Source organism: Stenella coeruleoalba (genome assembly GCF_951394435.1).
Source record: "Stenella coeruleoalba genome assembly, chromosome: 12".
In the NCBI taxonomy this organism is placed as follows: domain Eukaryota; kingdom Metazoa; phylum Chordata; class Mammalia; order Artiodactyla; family Delphinidae; genus Stenella; species Stenella coeruleoalba.
In genome coordinates, this window is record NC_137158.1 from 19,316,661 (window position 1) to 19,342,376 (window position 25,716).

A 25,716-nucleotide genomic window follows, 5' to 3' on the forward strand; every position below is an offset into this window, starting at 1 on the left:
AAGAACTTCAAAATCACCAAAAGTTTAACAAAATATACACATTAAAAATCAACATGACAAAAAAAAATCAACATGACAGAAAACTGCCATAAAGAGATCACTTAGAAACACTTGTGGAAATTTTACTTTCTCTGTTAGTAAAGTATTCCTTAAATTTCAAATATGGCAGAAAAGTTGATAGACTAATACCATGAATATGTCACCTAGAATCAACATTTGTGAGCATTTTGCTATGAATGCCCTGCTACATCTCGCCCCATCTCTCCCCTTTCCTCTCCCTCTCCTCTCCTTCCTTCTTATCTACCTATCTATCTCCATCTATCTACACACCTATCAGATTATTTCTGACAAAGCTCCCCATAATCAAATACACTAATACTTCTAAAGAAAAAAAAAATGACACTAAGTCACATAAATCCTATAAATATCCCCATATAAATTCAGTTCAAATTTTGCCACCAAATGGGCTCCGATAGATCAGGTTTGGACCCAAATGAGATTTTTTATGTTTTGGTTTTCAAAGTTTGGGATTTAAAAAATGTAGATAAAGGATGTTGGGCTGTAGTATTATCCCCACGTTACAGAGGAGGAAACTGAAGCCCAGAAAGGTTAACTAATTTATTCAACACTAGAACAAGTGGCAAAACCAGTAAGTGAAAATAGCCCATCTACGCCAGAGCCCATACTTTTAACCACTGCTCTAGGAAGCCTCCAATCCAATAGGAAGTCCTCGGGACTTTATCTTTATCCAGAAACTGAACTCTTACCCCTAACTCCACTGCTACCCTCCTAATCTGAGCCACTGTTATCTCTCACTAGGTTTACTGCAATAGCCTGCTACCTGATTCTTCTACCCATTTAACTAATGGTAAAAGCCAATGTTCTTCAAAGTAGCCGACAAGAAGCTATAGGTTCTGTACCCTCTTATTTATCCTACATCTGTGACCCCATCTACTACTCAGCCCTCTCTCACTCCACCCTGTCTCTATGCTGCTCTATGGTACACATTCCCCCTTGTATCTCCCCCTCTCACCCTCCAATATCATCTTCCAATGAAACCTGCAGTGTCCCCTCTATGTAAAACAGCTACTGCCCCTCCCCCCAAGCACATGACACTCCGCATCCCCCTTTTCCTCCTCAACTCTTTCTTTCCCCATAACACTTATTGCCTCCCAACACTCTAGACAATTACTTTTTGTTTCCCTGTCTCTTCTGCTTTTAGATTTACATATATACCAATGTATCCCAAGCCCGTAGAAAATCTAGTACCTAGTAAGTGCTCAAAAAAATAACTGTTGCTATTGGGATTTCTATGTCAACTTCAACCCAATTACTTTGAGCTAAGCTCTTCTACATGTCTTATAGTTGTTAGCACTTCTCAGGATCTCATAGAAAACTTTGAATTTCAATAAATATGCTTAAATTACATTTTAAAACAGCTAAGATGTATACACTTACACTTTTATTAAGAGTCTTTCTTTATGTAGAAATATATTTTATAGACATGTACAGACATATATATTTTATGATGTCACTCAGAGAAACAGTAAGGTAAAGAACAGTTTATACAATTTGATCCCTTCTATAAGGAGAACAGTATGTATTTGTATGTATTGGAATTTTTGCTATGATGACATTGCGTATTTTTAAAATATTTCTTCCTTCTGTTTATATGTATTTTCTCATTCTTTCAATAATGAATATGTATTATTTGTAAGATTAAAAAATACTGATATACTCAAAAAAGAATTATCTGTCATAATACAATTACCAGCTAAATTCTAACTCTTGTTTTTCTATGAAAAAAATGTATTCACTGTTAACATAGCCATTATATAAATGCAACATAGATACATGCTATTAGTGTAATTTAACAGACCATCTACATATAATTCTTCCCTTTATACAAGGGATAATGTGGCTAATTCTTTTCTTTATACAAAAGGTAATGTGGTACAAGTGTGCAAAATACTATCACTACATCAATATACCTTCAAGAAATCTACATATTCAATCTAACTTTCAGATCTTACCTCAAAAATAGTCACTTCAATGACAGTATTTTCAATAGGCTTTTTTGTGGTATAAACTTATAAACATTTCTTTTTTATCTTTAAATTCAGAACTATAAGCAGCACAAATACAGTCAACTCGAGCCTTTATTGTTGCTGCTGTTAAAAGCACTGATACTTATTTCAACTGTTTCTTGCTGCAAAAGTATTTAGTGATATAATAAATAAAGCTATGGTTTTAGAAAAACTATATTATATATTTCATACATCTTTAAAGGTGATTACAATTTCATTTAAAAAAAATCAACAAAAGAGCCAGTTTAATGCCAGCTCTGAATTTAGGAAACAATATACTCCTTATTTTCAGGAAAATTGGGAATCTCTGTTTTAACTTGTAAAATACAAACATAATAGTGGTAATTACCATCTCAGAGCCAAGCTTAATTATGATCAACTACTTTTTCCCAAAAAAAAAAAAAAGCTCATTTATTGTCTGTAAAAGGAAACATAAATTGGTTTATAAAAAAATACTTTCCCATGATCTTAAATCAGAAATAAAACACTATATTTTTAAATGTTCTTTTAAATGAAGTTTGTTTTAGATTTTTCCAAACTTCAATTCCATTCCATAATTCTTTTTAATTATTGCAAACACTTTACAAAAAAATAAAGAAAGACACAAATTGTACTTAAGAGTTTACATACCTTGGCTTCCGAAATGCTAAACTATATTGTTGGCAAGCCAGACCCACAGTGGGTGTATAAACGATAGGCATGAATTTCTCAATGTCAGACGTTAGCACTCTATAAAAGAGCTTTTCATTTCTATCTTGAAGATCCATTAAGAGAAGATACCTGTGGAAATTGGACATAATTAGATCTACGTTCCAACAAAGTTCTACAATAGCTGTTAGAAATCTAACTAAACATTTCTCAACAAAGTATACAGTAGGTCACACAGAAAACATCTGATCAAAAGACTTTGGAAGTATTCCTAATCATCTCAAAAAATGAAGTACCATAAACCTGAACTAGTGTCATTCAAAATGTTAGTATCAGTGCTGAGGGACTTCCCTGGTGGCACAAGGGTTAAGAATCCGCCTGCCAATTCAGGGGACACAGGTTCGAGCCCTGGTCCGGAAAGATCCCACATGCCGCGGAGCAACTAAGCCCATGCGCCACAACTACTGAGCCTGCGCTCTAGAGCCCACAAGCCACAACTGCTGAGCCCGTGTGCCACAACTGCTGAAGCCCGCGTGCCTAGAGCCCATGCTCCGCAACAGGAGAAGCCACCACAATGAGAAGCCCGCGCACCGCAACCAAGAGTAGCCCCCACTCGCCACAACTAGAGAAATCCGGCATGCAGCAAGGAAGACCCAAAGCAGCCAAAAAAACAAAATCAGTGCTGAAATAGCAATTTTATTTAATATTTGAAAAGACTTTGTCCCTATTTTCAAATCAAAGACAAATGAAAACACCACTGTAGACACAGTTTAAACATTAAGTAAATAGAAAGACTCTACCTTGCAGTACTGAATGGCCAAGGGAAATGACAAGCAGAAAATGAGTAAGGAATGTAGCACTGATCCTAAAAATTACTAAGGTAAGCAAGTTCAAGGGACTTTTTACTTATATCAAATGGTCTTTTTCTTTCTAGAGGCAGTTTTCTTTCTAAAGGATGTCTAAATATCAACCTTATCATATTACTGGCAACCTTCAATGGTTTATAGAATAAAACTCAAACTGCCTGGTGCAACTTAAAAGAATCTTCCAAAATTGTCCTTAATAGCCTTACCAGCTTTTTTTTTTGGGGGGGGGGGTTCTCATTCCCTGGAATAGTTGCAAATACACAGAATTTGGAATCAGAGACACAAGGATTCTAATGCCTGGCAAATAGATGAGTTATTTCAACCCCAAAAATTAACAATTGGGAAGAAGATGATGACTTTTAGACATGCTAAACACTGATCTCGCCATGCGGAACTCAACAATGCCAAATCAATGATCAATCCTCAGACCTTATCTTAGTTTACTTGTCAGGACATCTGACACAAGTGGCGTTCCCTAGAGCTCCATACACTCTCTTTACCTGAATTCCAGGTCAGCAGATTCTCTGGTTTTCCTATTTCACTGATCATGCCTTTTCTGTTTCTTTGCTATTTTCTCCTCTTCTCTGGAAGGTCTCTAACACTCATCTCTAATATAGTATATTACATTAAGAGATTATGTTGGCTTTGCTTCAAGATATATCCCAACCTGAACACCTTCCTTGCTACCACCCTGGATCTAAATCACCATCATCTCTTGCCTGTAAGAGTCTCCTAAATACTCTCCTGGCTTACATTCTATTCTCAACGCTGCAGCAAGTCTTCTGGAAATATAGCTCTGACCACGCTGACCTTCTGCTCAAAACCCTGAACAGCTCCCCCTTTCACTCGGAGTAACAGCAAAAGTCCGTCAGTGGCCTCCATAATCTGTCTTTATATAATCTGTCCTCCGTGACCTCATTAATCTGCTCTCCCGACCTACCATTCTTCCCCTCACCCATCCTGCTCCAGACGCAGGTCTCCCTGCTGGTCCCTGAATCTACCAGCTAAAGAGCACTGCTCCTCAGACTTCCTCATGGCTAACCTCCTCACTGCCTCTCATTACTTGCTCATAACCTACCCTCTCTATGAAGTCCATCCTGACAATACAAATTGACCCTACCCACTCGCTCCCCAGCATTCTCATCCCTCGTACCCTGCTCTACCTTTTCTTTTTTTTATTAGCACTTGTCACTTTCTAGCATATTAAATAATTTACTTATTATTTTATTATTTACTTCTTTGTTTTTAATATTTTTTAAAAAATAATTTAGGTAAGTTCTGTGAGGGCAGAGATCATTGTCTACAATTCCAATATCTCGAAGAGCACCTAACACTGAGTTGATGCTCAATAAATATTTGAGGAACAGGGACTTCCCTGGTGGCACAGTGGTTAAGAACCCGCCTGCCAATGCAGGGGACATGGGTTCAATCCCTGGTCCAGGAAGATCCCACATGCCACGGGGCAACTAAACCCACGCGCCACAACTACAGAGCCTGTGATCTAGAGCCCGCAAGCCACAACGACTGAAGCCCACGCACCTAGAGCCCGTGCTCCGCAACAAGAGAAGCCACCGCAATGAGAAGCCCGAGCACCGCAACGAAGAGTAGCCCCTGCTCACCACAACTAGAGAAAGCCCGCACGCAGCAACAAAGACCCAACACACCCAAAAATAAATAAATTAATTAATTAAACAAAAATCTTTGAGGGACAGTCTGTGATAAAAACAGGAAAATCACTAGCTCTGAGGAGGCAGCTGATAAAATGGCCCAGGAAAAGAATATAGAGTAAAAATGGAAGCGGCTGAAGGAAGGACTTAAGAAATACGTGAAAGGGATGGTGAAGGAATTTAAGAAGCAAATATACATGTTGAATAAACTGAGTCAGCCTCTGTCCTCAGCTGCCCCGTCATCACTTATAGGCTCATAAAAGAAGTGGCTATGGCAGGGATGGAGGGTACCCATGGGCTCAGCAACAGGGACTTCCACGCACCAAGGCGGACCTGGCCACAGACACTGCTGAGAGTCCCATCCGCCAGCAGCAAGGACTGACAATGAGCCCCTGATATGCCGCCATCCCATGGCGTGATCAGCAAGCTACCTGGTGGCAGGTTGATTACACTGGACAGCTTCCATCACGGAAGGAACGGCACTGGTTCTCACTGGAAGAGACACTTATTCTGTATGAAGACTTACCTTCCTGCACACAATGCTTCTGCCAAAGCTACCCTCCATGGACTTACAAAATGCCTCATCCACTGAATTGCACCCAGCATGACTTCTGATCAAGGAACTCACTCCACAGCAAATGAAGTGAGGCAATGGGCCCTTGCTCATTGGAATCCACTGGTCTTACCATGTCCCCACCATCCTGAAGCAGCTGGCTTGACAGAATGGTGGAATGGCCTTCTGAAGACTCAGTTACAGCACCAGCTAGGTGACAACACCTTGTAAAGCTGGGGCAAGATACTCCAGGAGGTTATACACGCTCTGAATCCGCATCCAATATATGGTTCTACTTCTCCCATAGCCAGCATTCACAGGTCCCGGAATCACAGGGGTGGAAATGGAAGTGGCACCACTCACCATTATCCCCCAGTAACCCGCCAGCGAAATTCCTGCTTCCTGTCCCTGTGACATGATGCTCCACTGGCCTAGAAGTGTTCATTCTAAAGGGAGGAATGTTTCCACCAGGAGACAATGATTCCACTGAACTGGAAGTTAAGACTGCCACTGGCCACTTTGGGCACCGCGTGCCTCCGAACTAACAGGCAAAGAAGGGAGTTACCGTGCTGGCTGGGGTGACCAGCCCTGACTTCAAGGGGAAATCGGACTCCCACTCCATAATGGAGGTAAGGAAGAGGGTGTCTGGAATACAAGAGATCCATTAGGGGGTCTCCATGATTAAAGTCAATGGGAAACTACAACAACCCAATTCAGACAGGACTACTAACGGCCCAGACCCTCCAGAATTAAAGATCTGGCTCACTGTACCAGGCAAGGAGTCAAGACTGGCCGAGGTGCTGGCTGAAGGCAAAGGAAGCGTGAAACGGGTAGGGGCAGAAGGTAGTCATAAATACCAGCTCTGATCACGTGACCAGTTACAGAAATGAGGACTATAATTACCATGTGTATTCTTCCTTATTTTGTTATGAATGTTTGTGTTTATGTGTATATAAATATATTTGTAATATATATACAAATATATGTAGACAAATATAATTTTTCCCTCTTATCCCTTTATCATGTAACCTAAGCTGTACTGAGTTTATATCATAGTATTTAAATACAGTTGACCCCGAACAATGTGGAGATTGGGGTGCTGACCCCCACACAGTCAAAAATCCACATATAACCTTACAGTTGGCCCTCCATATCTGTAGTTCCTCATTTGATTCAATCAATTACAGATTATGTAGTATACCATAGGATGCATTTATCGAAAAAATCCAAATATAAGTGGACCTGCACAGTTCAAACCCATGTTGTTCAAGGGTCAACTGTACTTTTTTTAAAAATATATTTACTTATTTATATTTATTTTGGCTGCATTAGGTCTTTTTTTCATCGCTGCATGCAGGCTCTCTCCAGCTGCGGCGAGCGAGGGCTACTCTTCATTGCTGTGCGCGGGCTTCTCATTGCGGTGGCTTCTCTTGTTGCGGAGCACGGATTCTAGGCGCTTGGGCTTCAGTAGTTGTGGCACAAGGGCTCAGTACTTGTGGCTCGCAGGCTCTAGAGCTCAGGCTCAGTAGTTGTGGTGCACGGGCTTAGCTGCTCTGAGGCATGTGGGATCTTCTCAGACCAGGATTTGAACCTGTGTCCCCTGCAGTGGCAGCTGGATTCTTAACCACTGTGCCACCAGGGAAGTCCCCAAGGGTCATCTGTATAGTTAACTTTACATCATAGTATTAAAGTCAAGAGATATCAAGGAGAAAAGTAAATAGCACCAAGGGCTTTACATCCTCTTCTGGGGAAAGAGTGTGTTTTCGGTTGTACCTGGGATAGTTCTATCATGTTAGGCAGAGGTAGGACATTCTATTGTCTTTATGCAGAGATTCAGTTTGGTTTAAGGAAACGTGCATGGGTGCCAAGTTGAAAAGGAGCGGTTAGTTTTATGTGTCAACTTGGCTAGGACACAGCACCCAGATACTTGGTCTACTATTCTGGATGTTTCTGTGAAGGCGGTTTTTGTATGAGGTTCACATTTGAATTGGTGTACTTTGAATAAAGCAGATTACCCTCTATAATGTGTGTGAGCCTCATCCAATCAATTGAAAACCTTAATAGAACAAAGACTGGCCTTCCCTCCAATGCCAGAGCAAAAGAAGAATTGCGCCAGCAGACTGCCTTTGGACTTGAACTGCAGCTCTTCCCTGGGGCTCCAACGGGAGATTTAGGACTGACCAAGCCTCCATAATCACTTGAGCCAATTCTCTGAAATCAAAATCAATCAATAAACCCCTCCCTCTCTCTCCCTCCCTCTCATTATGTGTATGTGCACGCACACACACACACACACACACACACACACACACGCACGCACACACATCCTAGCTGTTCCATTTCTCTGGAGAACCCTGACTAATACGAAGACTTACTAGGTACTGGGTTAGCTCTCTCTTCTAACCTTCGCAACAATATTTTCAAATAACTATTATTCTCTTCAACCCACAAATGGAAAAACTGAGGTGTAGATGGGTCTAACACCTTAATAAGAAAAGGCAGCATCAAAAGTAGAGGGCAGGGCTTCCCTGGTGGCGCAGTGGTTGAGAGTCCGCCTGCCGATGCAGGGGACGCGGGTTCGTGCCCCGATCTGGGAAGATCCCACATGCCGCGGAGCGGCTGGGCCCGTTGAGCCATGGCCGCTGAGCCTGTGCGTCCGGAGCCTGTGCTCTGCAATGGGAGAGGCCACAACAGTGAGAGGCCCACATACCGCAAAAAAAAAAAAAAAAAAACCCTCAAAAAAAAAAAAAAGTAGAGGGCAAGGCACATGCAATGGTCATGGCAGTGGGTGTAGTGGTTTGCTCTAGTGAGATACAGCCAGAATTTCAACTTAGGGCTAGCGAATTCCCAAGGGTACTTTATCTTTGTTACCTTTATCTTTGTACAAACATGGAAACTGGGTTCTAAATAAAGTAAGTGACCTAAATTCACAAAAGTGTCGGAACCACGCTTGGAAGATGAAAAAGTGCACTCTCACCTACAACGTACTTAGTGTCTGACTCAAAGCCACTTTCATCTAGTTTGGAATGGCATTTCCTGGTAATTCACCTTCATAGCAACAACTTTATCACAAGAGAAAAATCGTCTTTCTGAGGATATAGTTTAGAAAATTTTAATTTGTTCAGATGTTCCTACAGAGGGTAAATTTTTTACAAAACATCATTGTATTTACAGGCAAATCCTCCTAGAAGTTGGCTACTCTTTCCAAAGCACTAAATATTTAAACTTTCTCATCTGATAAAAAATAAACTAGACAGTTGCCTATGAGACATATAAAAATCACCTTCAGGAACTTGTTACCTGTCAAAATCAGAGTTCAGATGCTCAAAATTCTTAATTACTCTAAGGACCTGGATATCCTGGCTGATGAAGCAAGGTGGCAACAATCCATGAATGTTCAACTGCTGTCTCTCTTCCAGGGTAAAAGCCAAGTCCTATGGAGAAAAAGAAAACACGATAATTCAACGGGGGAAAAGGACAAAACGCGTATCTACACACCAAATAAATCCAACAAGTATATGGAATTGAAAATCAGAAGATCTGGCATCCCTCCAAGCGTGGCCATGTGACTGAGTAAACCATGTAATCTCTCCACACCTCACTTTCCTCACCTTTAAATATTAGGATAATATTTTCAGATCTGTGTCACTTAGATAACGTTAGGATAAAATCAGGCAATGGATAGGAGGAAATTATCTGAAGCCACGCAAATGAAAGAAGATATAATTATCAGTATTAGTACCATTAAATTTAAAAATGAACAGTAGTTATTACAAAAGGTTTTTAAATGATGAACATGAGTAGGTCACCTACGACCTGCTGTGTTTCTTTTTTATTTATTTATGTATTCATTGGTTGCATCAGATCTTAGTTGCGGCACATGGGATCTTTCGTTGTGGCATGCGGGCTCTTTGTTGCAGTGCACGGGCTCCTCTCTAGATGTGGCGTGCGGGCTGCAGAGCACATGGGCTCAGTAATTGCGGCGCACAGGCTTAGTTGCCCTGCAACATGTGTGATCTTAGTTCCCCAACCAAGGATCAAACCAGTGTCCCCTGCATTGCAAGACCAATTCTTAACCCCTGGACCACCAGGGAAGTCCCCTGCTGTGTTTCTATGTATAAAATAGGTCAGGAGACACCTTATCTATGATTCTGCGGTACCTTTTCCAACATTCCTCTCCCAAGCTATCTCCCACTAATTATACACTCCTAGTTACACAAAACTTCTCACCATTGCCTGGACATGCCGCACCCCTTTCTTCTTGCACTATACCACAGTCAAGAATGTCTTCCTTCCCTGCTTCTCTCCTTTCAAGCCATACCTCAAATGCTCCCTCCTCTCTAAAGCCTTTCCAGACTCACCCAGTAAGCCCATTCGAGCCTTATTATTATACCTACATCATCTGTTTACACGAACACTGACTGTACAAAACAACAGCATTACAAACTATGAGGCTCAGAAACAAGCAAACAAAATAGAACTGATGAGTGCATACAAAAACCCAGAATGGACCTAGGAGACTGGCCAGGATATAGGGGAAGTAACAGCAGATAAACCCAGTAGTCATTAATCTGGAAGATTAGTATCTCCCTGGAGATACTGAAGCCCAAGATTAGACTAACTGCTTTGGGTCTGGCCCCAACGTGATGATGGGCGGGTTTGCTCCACGTGCTATGGGCACGGCTGGTGCCCGTTTCCAAGATGTTTTGCTCCACCAGCAGCCATTCCTTCACTACAAAAGCCCCATTACATGCCCAGCCGGGGGTCCTCTGGAGTTCTAATACACGTGGACAGCAGCAGGATGGTCCCCCCTCTGAGAGGATAATCCAGGGTGTCCAGCCGTGCCTAGTGCCATCACTAGTGCCCCCTAGTGCCCCCTCCCAGATGCCTGGAGCACAGCGGACCAGCGCAGCCTCTCTACCCTCTTGCCTGGCGTCCCCGTCCGCACCAGGAGACACTGCGGTGTTGCTAGAACCCTTCCATGCCATTTTCTGTTTCATTTGTGGTTTGTGTCCCCACCAGAATGCAAACTCCACGAGGTTAGGGGATTTTGTCTGGTTTTTTTTTCACTGCTTTATCCCTAGTGCTCAGAACAGTAACTGACATTAGACCTCAGTAACGTGCAAGATAAACAAAATAGAAAGTTTTAAATATTTTAGAGACTGACATTAAAATTTAAAAAACATTAAAACTGCTGCTCAGGAAACTAGCCTATCAAGCCTGGTAAAATTACATTTAAAATTTAAAGTAACCAGAAAGGGATGTTTTTGTGAAAAAGGAATCTATAAAATGGAAGGCGTACTTCGCCTGCTAAAAGCACAACTTGTTGTAAAGATATAAAATAAAACTTTTTATAAGGACATAAAGTAAAATACTTTAAAATATAAAGATATAATGTAAAATGTCTGCTTCCTAGAAATGAAGCAGAATTATATACAGTAATGTATTTGGAAAAGAAGACAACAGACTTCTCTCTAACTTGAAATGAAAACTTGGAAATTAAAAATGGGATAAAAGCTAGGCTGAAGTTAAAGTCTCAAAAACATATGAATATATGTGAAGAAGCAGCAAACTTTTGAATGTTATGCCCTTGAAAATCTGCCTGTAAAAATAATAATCAAAATATCGATATTCTGAGAATAAGGCTCATTATCGGAAGTACTAACATATGCTCGTTCTTTCACTTTATAAAGGCATTAACTCATTTATTGGTGTCATTAGCCAGTCTTTTTACATGAATTTTCCAATGTTTGGTCTGAAACAATTCCTCAGTCTAACAGGTTTACCATACCTTATGCCATGTAAATGATAACGCCACCTGGATATCTCTTGCTATATTCTTTGATGTTTAGTAACTACAAACTCCCATAGGTTGTTAGCCAAATTTTCCAACACACACTAAAGTACAAGTTCAACTCTTAAACAAAAACAAACTAACCACTAGGGCTTAGAAATCTGAAGAACTGGGCCAAGTTAAAGAGTTAAAGTCCTATGACTGGATTCATATCCTATTACTACTCTTTGTGAATTTTTTAAAAATCAATGAATATGTAAACTTAAATCTTAAAACCCCTGAAAAATTTTAAATATATACGGCAGTTTTAAGAATGACACGTCAATGTGATTCCTACCAACGAGCAGCTTCCCAAAAAGTATTCAGAGAAACAATAAGTTGAATTTTGAACAATGTAATAATCCCGGCTCTCTATTGCATTTTTTCATACTAACAAAGACATATTAATATATTTTGCAGAAATTTATAAACAGGTCAGTTACATCTAAAACTTGACAGTGACAGCCTAACTTAATACATTCTCCTTATTAAAAAGTTAAGGTAACATATACCTGTTTCAAAGAATTTTTACCTTTGGGTTCTCCTGCAGGGCCTATCCAACAAAGGACATTGTATCCAAAGTACACATGCAGGTTCTAACTTTCAAATGACTTCTACTAAGTCTTTTATGTAGTTGAAAAGCTTAGCTATACTTATATTAGGTTTCCAGATCACCTATAATTCTAATTACCTAAAAGTGTTCTCATACACTCTAGGTTCAACCTGTTTTTCTCTTTTTCTTTCTTTTACTTTCCTTCCTCCTTAAAAAACCTTTTGGACCAGATCCCTAGACGGCAGAATGGTATGTTGTTTCACTGCTGAGGGCAACAAACAGGACAACTATTCTTCTAGACTCTACTAATTAATCTATGTATATCTTCTTGAGAAAACTGAGACTCTCAAGCAAAAATGAAAACAAAATTCCTGGCATAACAGGAGACTTATATTAGAAACCATGTTTGCACAGAGCAAACATGACTGAGAAAGAAACTTTGTCCTGAGTAATTTATTAGAAACTATTGCCATAAAAACAGAACAAATAGGATCTATATTCCACACTAACAATCTTTAATGTTCCAACGAACCTCAGTAGTTTTTCTTTTTTCCCTGTATAATGACTAAAAATAATCAAGCTGAATGGCAAAAAGGAAAACATTACCTAAATCATAAAAATCTTTAAGATAATCTCTACATGTATGGTAATGCATTATGATAACAGAATTCATTAATTTTAATGTTTGAAGCCATAATCATATTAGGGCAGAGATGTTTGTATGTTTTATTCAACCAGTGAATCCCTAGTGCCCAGAATAATACCCATCACTTTGTAGGTGATCAACAAAAAATGTGTTGGATTAACACATTAATCATTAATAAATCATTCATCAATTACTGATTTGCTATAACTATACAGTTGCTATTATATGTTTCGGAGAAGACAAAGCAGAAAAGTGAAGAAAGAAGGTTTAAAGAAGTAGAAAAGACAGTGGCAAGTCATAATCGCAAAAAACCTGAAACAACTAAGCTACATTGGTACACAAGAATATTACTCAATAGTAAAAAAGAAAAACTACCGAAACAAGAAACATAGATGAACTGCAAATGCATTATGCTAATGAAAGAAGCCAGACTCAAAAGGTTACATACTGCATGGTTTCATTCATTTGACATTCTGGAAGCAGCAAAATTATAAGGATTGAAAAGATCAGTTCTCGGGTCGGGGAGTGGAGAGAAGAGTTGACTGCAGAGGGGCAGAACGAGGAAATATCTTCGAGGTGGTGGAACTTTTCTTGATTGTGGCGCTGGTTACACAACATTGTACACTTGTCATGGTGGCGCAGTGGTTGAGAGTCCGCCTGCCGATGCAGGGGACATGGGTTCGTGCCCCGGTCCGGGAAGATCCTGCATGCTGCAGAGCGGCTGGGCCCGTAAGCCATGGCCACTGAGCCTGCGCGTCTGGAGCCTGTGCTCCACAACGGGAGAGGCCACAACAGTGAGAGGCCTGAGTACCGCAAAAAAAAAAAAAGAGAGAGAGACGTATACACCAGAAAGAGTGAATTTCACTGTGCTAAATTTTATTAGGTTCTATAAAAAAATCAATTCAGCAGCTAATTTGCTCCTCATCTGAAAAGAATACAATTCAAATGACTTAAAAGTTTGCTTAGCAAATTATGGATGTATTTCACATTCCAAATTTTAAAATACCTTTTTTAAAAGCTAATTTGTCTTCAATTTCTTTACCAAATTTTTTCATAATTTATGATTTTGACTGAACTACATACAGATTTGATAAATGTGACATTACAGATAACATGGCGTATCTGTCCTAAAAGTTCTTATGAAAAAATGTTTTAGAATTTTGTTGACAGTAATTTTGGGGAGAAATTATTTATATGTAAAGAGTACGAAAGGAGAGACCTTTACATTTTTATTATTTATTGCTCTGAAATAAAGAGATCAAACTGAGCTTTAGTTTTAAATATAATAATTTCGAATGTATTAACATAGTTTATGTGCATATTTCATATCTATAGAATGAGAAGAGATACTGGACATTTGCCCTGGACACATTCTACTGAATGGTTCCTTCCCCCAAGTCTTCCAGATTGCCAAAAATTGTTCTTTGAAATTGATTTTTTTAAAATTCTAATTGACAACATAGATAATAACTTTTAAAATTTTCCTAGTGGTATACAATCTCATTTCTTCAAAAAAAAACCATCAGCCAGATGGAATATACATTTCCAAGGTAAAGTTTACATCAGAAAAATATGATTATTTTGAATGCATTCAGCTGTGCAGTCAAGTTCTCTGGTAATAGTCTCCTTTAAGAGACAGAAAAATCAATTATTTAAAATCAATATATTAACATCTTTAAGAAAAAATATTTGGCTTTATTACATAGCAATTAATTCTTACAGATATCTGATATAAAGTAATTTAAACTGATATAAGTAATGATTATAAAAATATATCTAAAATACACTTGGCCCTAGATACCCTAAAACTTATAAGAAAATATCATAATTGTACAACACCCCAAACTTATTTCATCTAGGTATTACAGGATATAGCAAGTATAACTACATCGTAGTTTAAGTGATGTTTGCTCAATTTTAAAAAAGAAAGAACACCTCTACCTAAGGGAGCAAAAGGATTTTTAAAATATCAGGTGAGATGTTTAATTAGGTCAAGTATTTCTTACTTAAAAGTCAGAACTTTATAGATTCCTTATAAGGCTGAGAAATTGTTAACCATCAATGTCAACACTACATTTTCCAAACATAAGTCTTAAAATCATTAATAAGGTTTCAAAATCCTTTCAACAGGATGGAGTTCTACTGTTCTCAAAGAAGTTTTAAGGCAAATTTCACAGTAGAGAAAAGTCCCTGTTAAGGAAGCAGACTGGTAATTCTTAATAAACTATTGAAACTACCAATGTACACAAACGATAAAACCAAGTCTAAGATCATGGATTGAAATGTATATGAATAATCCAAAGCAAATGGGTAATACCCATCGCCAGAAGAGTCTCTAGTAATCACATGGACATTCACGCTATTCTAACAAATATATTATACATGTGACTCAGACAAAACCCTCTAAATATGCCTATGATAATATGTAAAGCGAATACTCAAGACAGTGAACCCGAAAGATCAGGACCACAAGATAACTGTCTATTGTGCCTTCATTTGATTTCCTCCCTCTTTGAGGTAGTAGAAGAATCTACAGCCTCAAAGTAGACAGCAACCCAATACACTGAGTTACCACTTAAATCACACATGCATTTGTTAATGACCCTTGCCGATTCCTGAACGGTGGCCTTCCTCCTTCTCTCTGGATTAGGGAGGTGTCCTCCAGTGTTCTCCTACAGCACCACGTACTTCTATCGTGGAACTTCCCATATTTCATTATTTCTGTTTAACTACTATTTCACCCAGAGATCTAGGTGCTTCTGACGGACAGGCACCATGCTATTCATATCTGTATGACAGCCCCTAATCCAACATCAGGATGGAGCAGTGCCTCGATCAACTTTAAATAAACAAATAAATATATGGATCTGAAACAACTTTTCAGTTTCACATAGTTCAGTTCTCTGTAGCTCTATTTTGAATAACCAACACACCTAATTCAAATTCAAACTAAAATTTTTTCATATGTGCACTAATAGAGCGCTCATGATTTGAAAGCTCTCAAATAACAATTGCGCTTTCCACACATACATTAGATTATTTAATTAAATTAATCCACTTGTAACAGCTTTTTAAAATGACTTTGAACCAGGTATTCAAGATCAACTTGGTATGACAAAAAGACATTTCTACCTGTCAGCCTAAGTGCTAGAGTTTGTGAGTATTTTTTTTAAGTACCTTCATCTAAACAAGGGTTTCTCAACCTCAGCACTAGTGACATTTTGGGCTAGATAATTCTTTGTTGTAGGCAGCTGTCTAGTACATTTTGAATATATTATAGGTTCCATTAATCCACGCACTTTAAATTTACACACATAATTCACTAACAAATATGAATTCATGGCAATATAAGTCTATAGAGCATACTATCTGGATTTAGATCCAAGTTTGGTTCACAAGGAGATATTATTTAACACTATGATTTTGAGCAGGTACTTAAAAGTGCTTGGGGTTAAATGCAGGCTCTCCTCAACTTTCGCATCTACTAAATAGGAGTAATCAAACATATGGAACACACAGTAGATGTGCATGTTATGTGTGTCCCGTTTGGTTGCTGAGAGGATAAAATGAGACCAGATATTTTTGCATCCTATGTGAATTATAAAGTATTATATTGATAAAAATGCGTGAGTTACTAATAATAACTTTTAAAACAAAACCATGAACATACAAGAGCTAAGTAAATACTGACTTTTATTCTTCACATTCTTGGTATTGTCAGAAAACTCCTGAATTTAAGAATCAGTTTTTAGAGACCCTGTCAGTACTTTCTGTGAAGACCCAATTTAGAACCCTACCAAACGTTCTGAACCTAAGGTCCAAGGACCTAATAATCACAGACCCTCAAGGAATCAGTGGGTATAATTCAGGAATCTTTAAATGTGGACATCTTTTCTCACTAACTGTATGAAATTTAGTGTTTCCTTCCATTATAAAAGAAGGGAGAAGAGAAATAGTAGTAGTTCCTGTGATTATGTCATAAATAGAAATAACAAATATTTTCATATCACATTACATCTGTGACATATATCTTGAAATATCATTTATGTTTATCATCACTTTGAAATTACAGTAGTTTTAGACCCAAAATATGGTTGTTTTATAACATAAACAGGCATACAGTCTAGTCATATTGATGACCTTCATACTGACCTCTTTACAAAATTTTATTTTAAATTGCCCGTATTTAAATATATTATCTTGCTATTTAAGTCTTTGATAAAGAAGAATATATCTTATAATATCCCACATTTATTTTTTCAATATTCTGATATCTATATTTCAATATAATCGGTTTCTTTTGTAACACTCTTTATTTCAAACACTATTTATTTAAACCAGGGATTTAAGGAGTCACAGACTTCACCAAATTTCCAAAGGGGACTTTGGCAAAAAATATGTTAAGAACTATTGCAGAAAATTATGCTTCGGTGTCCTAAGGGATGTATACTTCACATGATATTCCCAGAAATACCACAAGATGGCTTTCTTACTTCAGATCCACAGTTGAGATTTTCAGAAACATTTTATCTCCTCTCAGAGTTATTTTATGGAAGATTGTGAAGCTCACTGTATTGATCGGGGTTCTCCAGAGAAACAGAGCCAGTAGGGTGTATGAATATACATCATACATATGGAGAAATTTACGATCAGGCATTGAAATTATGGAAGCCTTGGACAAGTCTCCAGATCTGAAGTCGGCAGGCTGGAGACTAGCAAGAGCCAATGGTGTAGGTCTAGTCCAAGTTCAACGGCTGGAGAAACCGGGAGTGCCAATAGTATGGTTCTAGTGTGAAGGCCAGTAAGTTCAAGACCCAGGAAGAGCCAAAGATTCAGGTCAGGTCCAAAGGTAGGAAAAAACTGGTGTCCCAGCCTGTAGGCGGTCCAGCAAGACGGGTTCCCTCTTACTCACAGGAGGGTCAGCCCTTTTGTTCTATCCAGGCCTTCAACTGATTGAATGAGGCCCACCCACACAAGGGAGGGAAGTGTGCTTCACTCAGTCTCCCGATTCAAATGTTAATCTCATCCAGAGACACCCTCCTAGACATACCCCAAATAATATCTGAGCAAACATCTGGGCACCCAGTGGCCCAGTCAAGTGGATACAGAATTAATCATCATCTCACCAAATATTTTTCAACAAGTATTTGTTGAGCGAATGCTCACAATGCTTACAGGCACTAAACCAGTGGAACACCGACATGCTAAATGTGGTGCAAAGCTTCATGAAGTTTGCAGTCCAGAGAGCTTAACAGGACATTATAGGAATAGCTACACAAATAACTCTAAAATAACAATGTGATAAGTACAGGGGAAAGAAAAGGCAAAACTTAAGATCTAAGTTCATCTGGAGGGTTAAAAAGGAAGAGCTCACTGAGCAGTGAGGTTCAACTGAGATCTAAGGACAAGTAGAAGAGGAGGGGTTGACCAGCTGAAACGCTGGAGGTGGTAATGCCGGAAAGAGAGGCACAAGCCCCGATGCAGAAAAGCGTGGCTTCTTGGAGGGAGCAGAGTGAAGGAAACACCAGCTGTGGGAAGAATGATGAAAGAGGCAAGCCCTGTTGACGAGTTAAAGTTTTAAACCTTAAATCTAGTTGTCGTTGTTGTTTTCCTGGTGAGTTATGCCGTCTCATGAAAATGCTACCGGGGAGCCGGCAGCACTCACCACACAGGATGTGGGACTCCTACACTGAGGAATCCCGATACTCAAGGTGGCTCAGTGAAGAAAGATAAAGCCATGCTTCAGAACCAGTTTCAGAGTACCAGGCAACTAACAAAGGACTCAGCCGGGGACCACGACTCCCTGTTTTCCGCGTCTCCGTCTGATTCACACACTTCCCCCCAACTGCGCCCGTTCTCTGTATACCACCACCTCCTCTCCACCACACTAAGGGATTCATACCCTACATCAATGACAACTTATGAAAATTAACTTCAAACAATATTTAAAAACACACTTTGTAGAATATTTCTGGTCTATAATGGAAACCCCGGTCACCAGAAGCAGCAGTTCCCAGCAAGGGAAAACAGCGAGCCGGGGCACAGAAATGGGAGGGAAACGAGCCTGTCATATTTTTGTATATTTATTTTTATACAGTGAACCTGTAAGGATATTAAAACATATTAAGAACCATTTATCTCATTTTCCAAGAATAAGATGATCGTATTTCTTATTTACATTGGTTAAATCACTATCCTTATGTTTCCGGCAGCTCTGGCTTGGGCAGAGACGGCCAGTTGCCTACTGTAACATCTGTTCTCCCTTTCCTCCCCAGCAAGAAAATCCTAATATTACGTAGGGCAGTCATGTATCAGGTGAAAGACTATCATTCCAGACTCCCCTGGAGTGAGATGCGGTCATGTGACGAAGTCCTGAGCAATGATATGGAAGCAGAACTGTTGCGTGCATTGTGGGAAAGGCTCCTTAAAGAAAGCTGACTCCACTGGAAAGGAGGCCTTCTTGTGTTCCTCTCATTTCTTCCAGCGGCCAGCTTGGAAAGAGTAGATGATGTCTATAAACCTATAGCTGGTTAGGACCAAGAAGTGCTCTTGAAGACGGCAGAGCAGCAACGTCCCTGATGACTCTGTGGACCCACCAAACAGCCCCAGACTGTCTACCTCCAAGTTCCTTCATGGGTGAAAGAGAAATAAGCTAGGTCTTAAGTGAGTCACTGCTGTTTTGTTGTTTTTTGTTTGTTATATGTAGCAAAGTCTAATTCTATTTCTTTTTTTTTTGTTGTTGTTTCTTTTTTTTTTTTTTTGCGGTACGCAGGCCTCTCACCGTTGTGGCCTCTCCCGCTGCGGAGCACAGGCTCCGGACACGCAGCCTCAGTGGCCATGGCTCACGGGCCCAGCCGCTCCGCGGCATGTGGGATCCTCCCGGACCAGGGCACGAACCCATGTCCCCTGCATCGGCAGGCAGACTCTCAACCACTGCGCCACCAGGGAAGCCCGCAAAGTCTAATTCTAAATGATACACTGGTCATCCTTATATTCACTAAAGGGAAGAGATTCTCCAACACACACCCAACAGCATAAACATCCCTCAAGTGGCATGTGACCTGTGGAGAGGTTATGGCCACATCTGAAAGGTAGAACAGAGCTATAAGAATGACTTCAAGAATGATCCCTCCTTTATCCCTTCAATAAACTTTTTTTTTGCAGAATACTTAACTATATTCCAGGGCCTATGAGCAGCTATGTTGAAAGATGAAGCTATAATACAAACCAGCATAACCACCCTGCAACCCACCTCCACCAAGGAACTTTGAACCTTGTAATTTCTGTAGTATTTTTTTCATCATAACATGAAGAGGAACAGAAGTGAAGTACTATATAGATGTAAAAAAAAAAAAATCATCTTTCTAAATCCTTAGAATACAGAAATATTTCCACAGAACTCTACATAGAAATGAACCATTTTCCACAGAATAACCTTTATTACTAATATTTATTTGGCTGTAGAAAATATGTCCCCAGTAAACTGGGCAAAAAAAATGTGAATAAACATTTGAGAGCTGATTCCCCCATTTTTTTTTCCCCTGAAACTTAAAATCAAGTTAGACTTAGTTTCACACATTCCCACCTTTAAAATAACAATCTAAGGGTTCTGGTCCTGTGCAAGATGGTATAAGCATACTTTTCCTTGTCTCTCCCACTAAATCCAACTATAGACCTTGCGTACAATGCACTGAGCAGCCATGTGAAAACTCTGAAGGGTAAATGGTAGGAGAAGAACTGGGGAAGAAGACCAGAATCCAAGGTACCACCAAAGCATCAGTGACATTTCTTGGAGTTTTCCCTCCAGTATGACCTGGCTTTTTTTTTTTTTCATATCCCTCTGTAATCAACTGACCTTGACTCAAAAAGCAGCACAAAGGCTGCGAATGCAACTGAGTGCAGGCAAAAAGAGTGCCAACAGAAGATTTCTCCTTCTGGTCCAAGAATCAGAAAAGGGTACTCTTTCAAAGGTCACAGAGGAGGGAGATTCACTATTATTTTCCATTCTCTCCAGTCCCAACCCCCAGGCAATCCCATAGTGGGTGGCAGGAGCCACTGCAGATGTCTAAAATACTGAGGGAGGAAAATCATTCTTTTTAAACAAAGGAGCAATGGTCCCAAGATCATGGGTCAAATGTCTGTTGCATTTTTCTCTGTCTTCCAGTAAAACTTGGCCCCAGATACAAACGCACCTGGAGGAAACACATAGCAGAGCGGGGAAACTAAAGGCCCAGTTTTCTGGCTACTGGGCTGGAAAGGGGGGACCTCAAGAAGACAAAAAGTATCAGAAAGATCACAGAGAAAAGGAAACTCAAGAAAGTAATCTCATAAAGTTGTACATAAACTCCTGAGGTCACCTCTAAGCTATGCATGTATAGATCTGATCTTAAACAGCATAACAAAGGACCTCAGAACTAAACTATAGAGTAAACCGCTGCATAGATCCTACACTGGCCACTAAGCAGTACACATGGTGAACAGATCCAAGCAAAACTACAAAGGAGGCTTTGAAAACATAATTGATACTGGAACCACAACCCATAGAAGGTGAGTCCAACTTTCAAACTGACCTAACCAGGTTGAGTGGCTGCAAAAAACTAAAAAGAACAGCATTCCCTTGAGGATTTAACCAAAACCTAGAGTCTCCTAATATGCAAAATATCCAGAATACATGCAAAAATTACTCAGCATATAAAGGAACAGGAAAGTGTTAATTCTCAAAGGGAAAAAAATGAACAAACGCCAGTCCTGAGATGACACATACAATGGAATTATCACATGAAGACTTAAAATGTTACTGCAACTATGCCACAAACCATAAGGGCCAAACATTTTGAAACAAATGGAAAGATAAAAAGTCTTGGCCAAGAAAGAAAAGCTATAAAAAACCAAATGGAAATTTTAGAAGTGAAAAATACAATAACTGACATAAAATATTCACTGGATGGGCTCAAGAACAGAAACGAGGTATAAGAGCAGAGACTCAATTAACTTAAAGATAGATAATTAGAAATTAACCATCTGAAAAGAAAAAAGAAAAAAAAGACTGAAAAAAAAGTGAGGCTCAGGGACCTGTGGGACAATACCAAAAGGCCTACTACTTATTTCAACAGAATCCAAAAGCAGAGGAAAAAGAAAAAACATTTGGAGAAATAATGGCTAAAAACATACCAATTTTAGCACAAGACATAAACTGAAAAACTCAAGAAGCTCAGCAAACCCCAAGAAGATAAAGAAATCCAAACCCAGAAAAATTATATTCAAGTTGCTGAAAACTAAAAAATAAAGAAAACATCTTTAAATGAGCCAAAGAAAAATGACATCACATACACATGACATTTCAAATGACTGCAGATTTCTCATCAGAAATAAGGGAGGCCAAGAGGAAGAGAAATGGCATTATTAAAGCATTGAAGGAAAACCGTCAACCTAGAATTGGTTCAAGATGGCGGAGGAGAAGGACGTGCTCTCACTCCCTCTTGTGGGAGCACTGGAATCACAACTAACTGCTGAACAATCATCGACAGGAAGACACTAGAACTCACCAAAAAAGATACCCCACATCCAAAGACAAGGGAGAAGACACAATGAGATGGTAGGAGGGACACAATCACAATAAAATCAAATCCCATAACTGCTGGGTGGGTGACACACAGACTGGAGAACACTTATACCACAAAAGTCCACCACTGGAGTGAAGGTTCTGAGCCCTATGTCAGGCTTCCCAACCTGGGGGTCTGGCAACGGGAGGAAGAATTTCTAGAGAATTAGACTTTGAAGGCTAGCGGGATTTGATTGCAGGACTTCGAAAGGACTGGGGGAAAAAGAGACTCCACTCTTGGAGGGCACACACAAAGTAGTGTGTGCACTGGGACCCAGGGGAAGGAGCAGTGACCCCCATAGGAGACTGAACCAGACCTGCCTGCTAGTGTTGGAGGGTCTCCTGCAGAGGCAAGGGGTGGCTGTGTCTCACCATGACGACAAAGACACTGGCAGCAGAAGTTCTGGGAAGTACTGCTTGGCCTGAGCCTTCCCAGAGTCAGCCATTAGCCCCACCAAAGAGCGCAAGTAGGCTCCAGTGTTGGGTCTCCCCATGCCAAACAACCAGTAGGGAGGGAACCCAGCCACACCCATCAGCAGATTAAAGAAGATTAAAGTTTTACTGAGCTCTGCCCACCAGAGCAACACCCAGCTCTACCCACCACCAGTCCCGTCCATCAGGAAAACTGCACAAGCTTCTTACATACCTTCACCCACCAGAGGGCAGACAGCAGAAGCAAGAAGAACTACAATCCTGCAACCTGTGGAACAAAAACCACATTCACAGAAAGATAGACAAAATGAAAAGGCAGAGGGCTATGTACCAGATGAAGCAACAAGATAAAACCCCAGAAAAACAACTAAATGAAATGGAGATAAGCAACCTTCCAGAAAAAGAATTCAGAATGACAGTGAAGATGATCCAGGACCTTGGAAAAAGAATGGAGGCAAAGATCAAGAAGATGCAAGAAATACTTAACAAAGACCTAGAAGAATTAAAGAACAAACAGTGATGAATAATACAATAACTGAAATGAAAAACACACTAGAAGGAATCAATAGCAGAATAACTGAGGCAGAAGAACAGAGAAGTGACCTGAAAGACAGAATGGTGGAATTCACTGCTGTGGAACAGAATAAAGAAAAAAGAAAGAAAAGAAATGAAAACAGCCTAAGAGACCTCTGGGACAACTTAAATGCAACAAAATTCACATTATAGGGGTCCCAGAAGGAGAAGAGAAAGAGAAAGGACCAGAGAAAATATTTGAAGAGATTACAGTGGAAAACTTTCCTAACATGGGAAAGGAAATAGCCACCCAAGGCCAGGAAGTGCAGAGAGGCCCACACAGGATAAACCCAAGGAGAAACATGCTGAGACACATAGTAATCAAACGGGCAAAAATTAAAGACAAAGAAAAATTATTGAAAGCAGCAAGGGAAAAACGACAAATAACATATAAATAACATACACAACCTCCCATAAGGTTAACAGCTGATTTCTCAGCAGAAACTCTACAAGCCAGAAGGGAGTGGCATGACCTATTTAACGTGATGAAAGGGAAGAACCGACAAGCAAGATTATTCTACGGGGCAAAGATCTCATTCAGATTCGATGGAGAAATCAAAAGCTCTACAGACAAGCAAAAGCTAATAGAATTCAGCACCAGCAAACCAGCTCTACAACAAATGCTAAAGGAACTTCCCTAAGTGGGAAACACAAGAGAAGAAAAGGACCTACAAAAACAAACACAAAACAATTAAGAAAATGGTCATGGGAACATACATATTGATAATTTACTTAAATGTGAATGGATTAAATACTCCAACCAAAAGACACAGGCTCGCTGAATGGAAACAAAAACAAGACCCATATATATATGCTATCTACAAGAGACCCACTTCAGACCTAGGTACACATGCAGACTGGAAGTGAGGGGATGGAAAAAGATATTCCATGCAAATGGAAATCAAAAGAAAGCTGGAGTAGCAATACTCATATCAGATAAAATAGATTTTAAAATAAAGAATGTTACAAGAGAGAAGGAAGGACACTACATAATGATCAGGGATCAATCCAAGAAGATATAGCAATTATAAATATATATACACCCAACATAGGAGCACCTCAATACATAAGGAAACTGCTAACAGCTATAAAACAGGAAATCGACAGTAACACAAGAATAGTGGGGGACTTTATAACACCTCACTTACACCAATGGACAGATCATCCAAACAGAAAATTAATAAGGAAACACAAACTTTAAATAACACAATAGACCAGATAGATTTAATTTATATTTATAGGACACCCCTTCCAAAAACAGCAGATTACACTTTCTTCTCAAGTACACAAGGAACGTTCTCCAGGATAGACCACATCTTCGGTCACAAATCAAGCCTCAGTAAATTTAAGAAAACTGAAATCATATCAAGCATCTTTTCTGACCACAACGCTATGAGATTAGAAATCAATTACAGGGAAAACAACGTAAAAAACACAAACACATGGAGGCTAAACAATATGTTACTAAATAACCAAGAGATCACTGAGGAAATCAAAAGGAAAAAAAAATACCTAGAGACAAATGACAAGGAAAACACAATGCTCCAAAACCTATGGGATGCAGCAAAAGCAGTTCTAAGAGGGAAGTCTATAGCAATACAATCCTACCTCAAGGAACAAGAAACATATCAAATTAACAATCTAACCTTACACCTAAGGAACTTGAGAAACAAGAACAAACGAAACCCAAAGTTAGCAGAAGGAAAGAAATCATAAAGATCAGAGGAGAAATAAATGCAATAGAAACAAAGAAAACAGTAGCAAAGATCAATAAAACTAAAAGATGGTTCTTTGAGAAGATAAACAAAATTGATAAACCATTAGCCAGACTCATCAAGAAAAAGAGGGAGAGGATTAAAATCAATAAAATTAGAAATGAAAAAGGAGTAGTTACAACAGACACTGCAGAAATACAAAGCATCCTAAGAGACTCCTACAAGCAACTCTATGCCAATAAAATGGACAACCTGGAAGAAATGGACAAATTCTTAGAAAGGGATAACCTTCCAAGACTGACCCAGGAAGACATAGAAAATAAGAACAGACCAATCAAAAATAATGAAATTGAAACTGTGATTAAAAATCTTCCAACAGGGCTTCCCTGATGGTGCAGTGGTTGAGAGTCTGCCTGCCAATGCAGGGGACACGGGTTCGTGCCCCGGTCCGGGAAGGTCCCACATGCCGCAGAGTGGCATGAACCATGAAGGCCCGTGAACCATGGCTGTTGAGCCTGTGCATCCAGAGTCTGTGCTCCGCA

The 25,716-nt window shown here is 39.5% G+C and overlaps 1 protein-coding gene across 3 annotated transcripts in view; it reads right to left on the reverse strand.

The window, feature by feature from the left end:
* ME1 (malic enzyme 1) overlaps positions 1-25,716 on the reverse strand; it is a 199,468-nt gene that overhangs the window by 155,124 nt on the left and 18,628 nt on the right. For all 3 annotated transcript variants that reach the window (XM_079938774.1, XM_079938773.1, XM_079938775.1), the window contains exons 2-3: positions 9,122-9,255; positions 2,718-2,867 (exon numbers count right to left, since the gene is read on the reverse strand). In XM_079938774.1, coding sequence (XP_079794900.1) covers positions 2,718-2,867; positions 9,122-9,255 — 284 coding nt within the window. The remainder of the gene's footprint in view (positions 1-2,717; positions 2,868-9,121; positions 9,256-25,716) is intronic.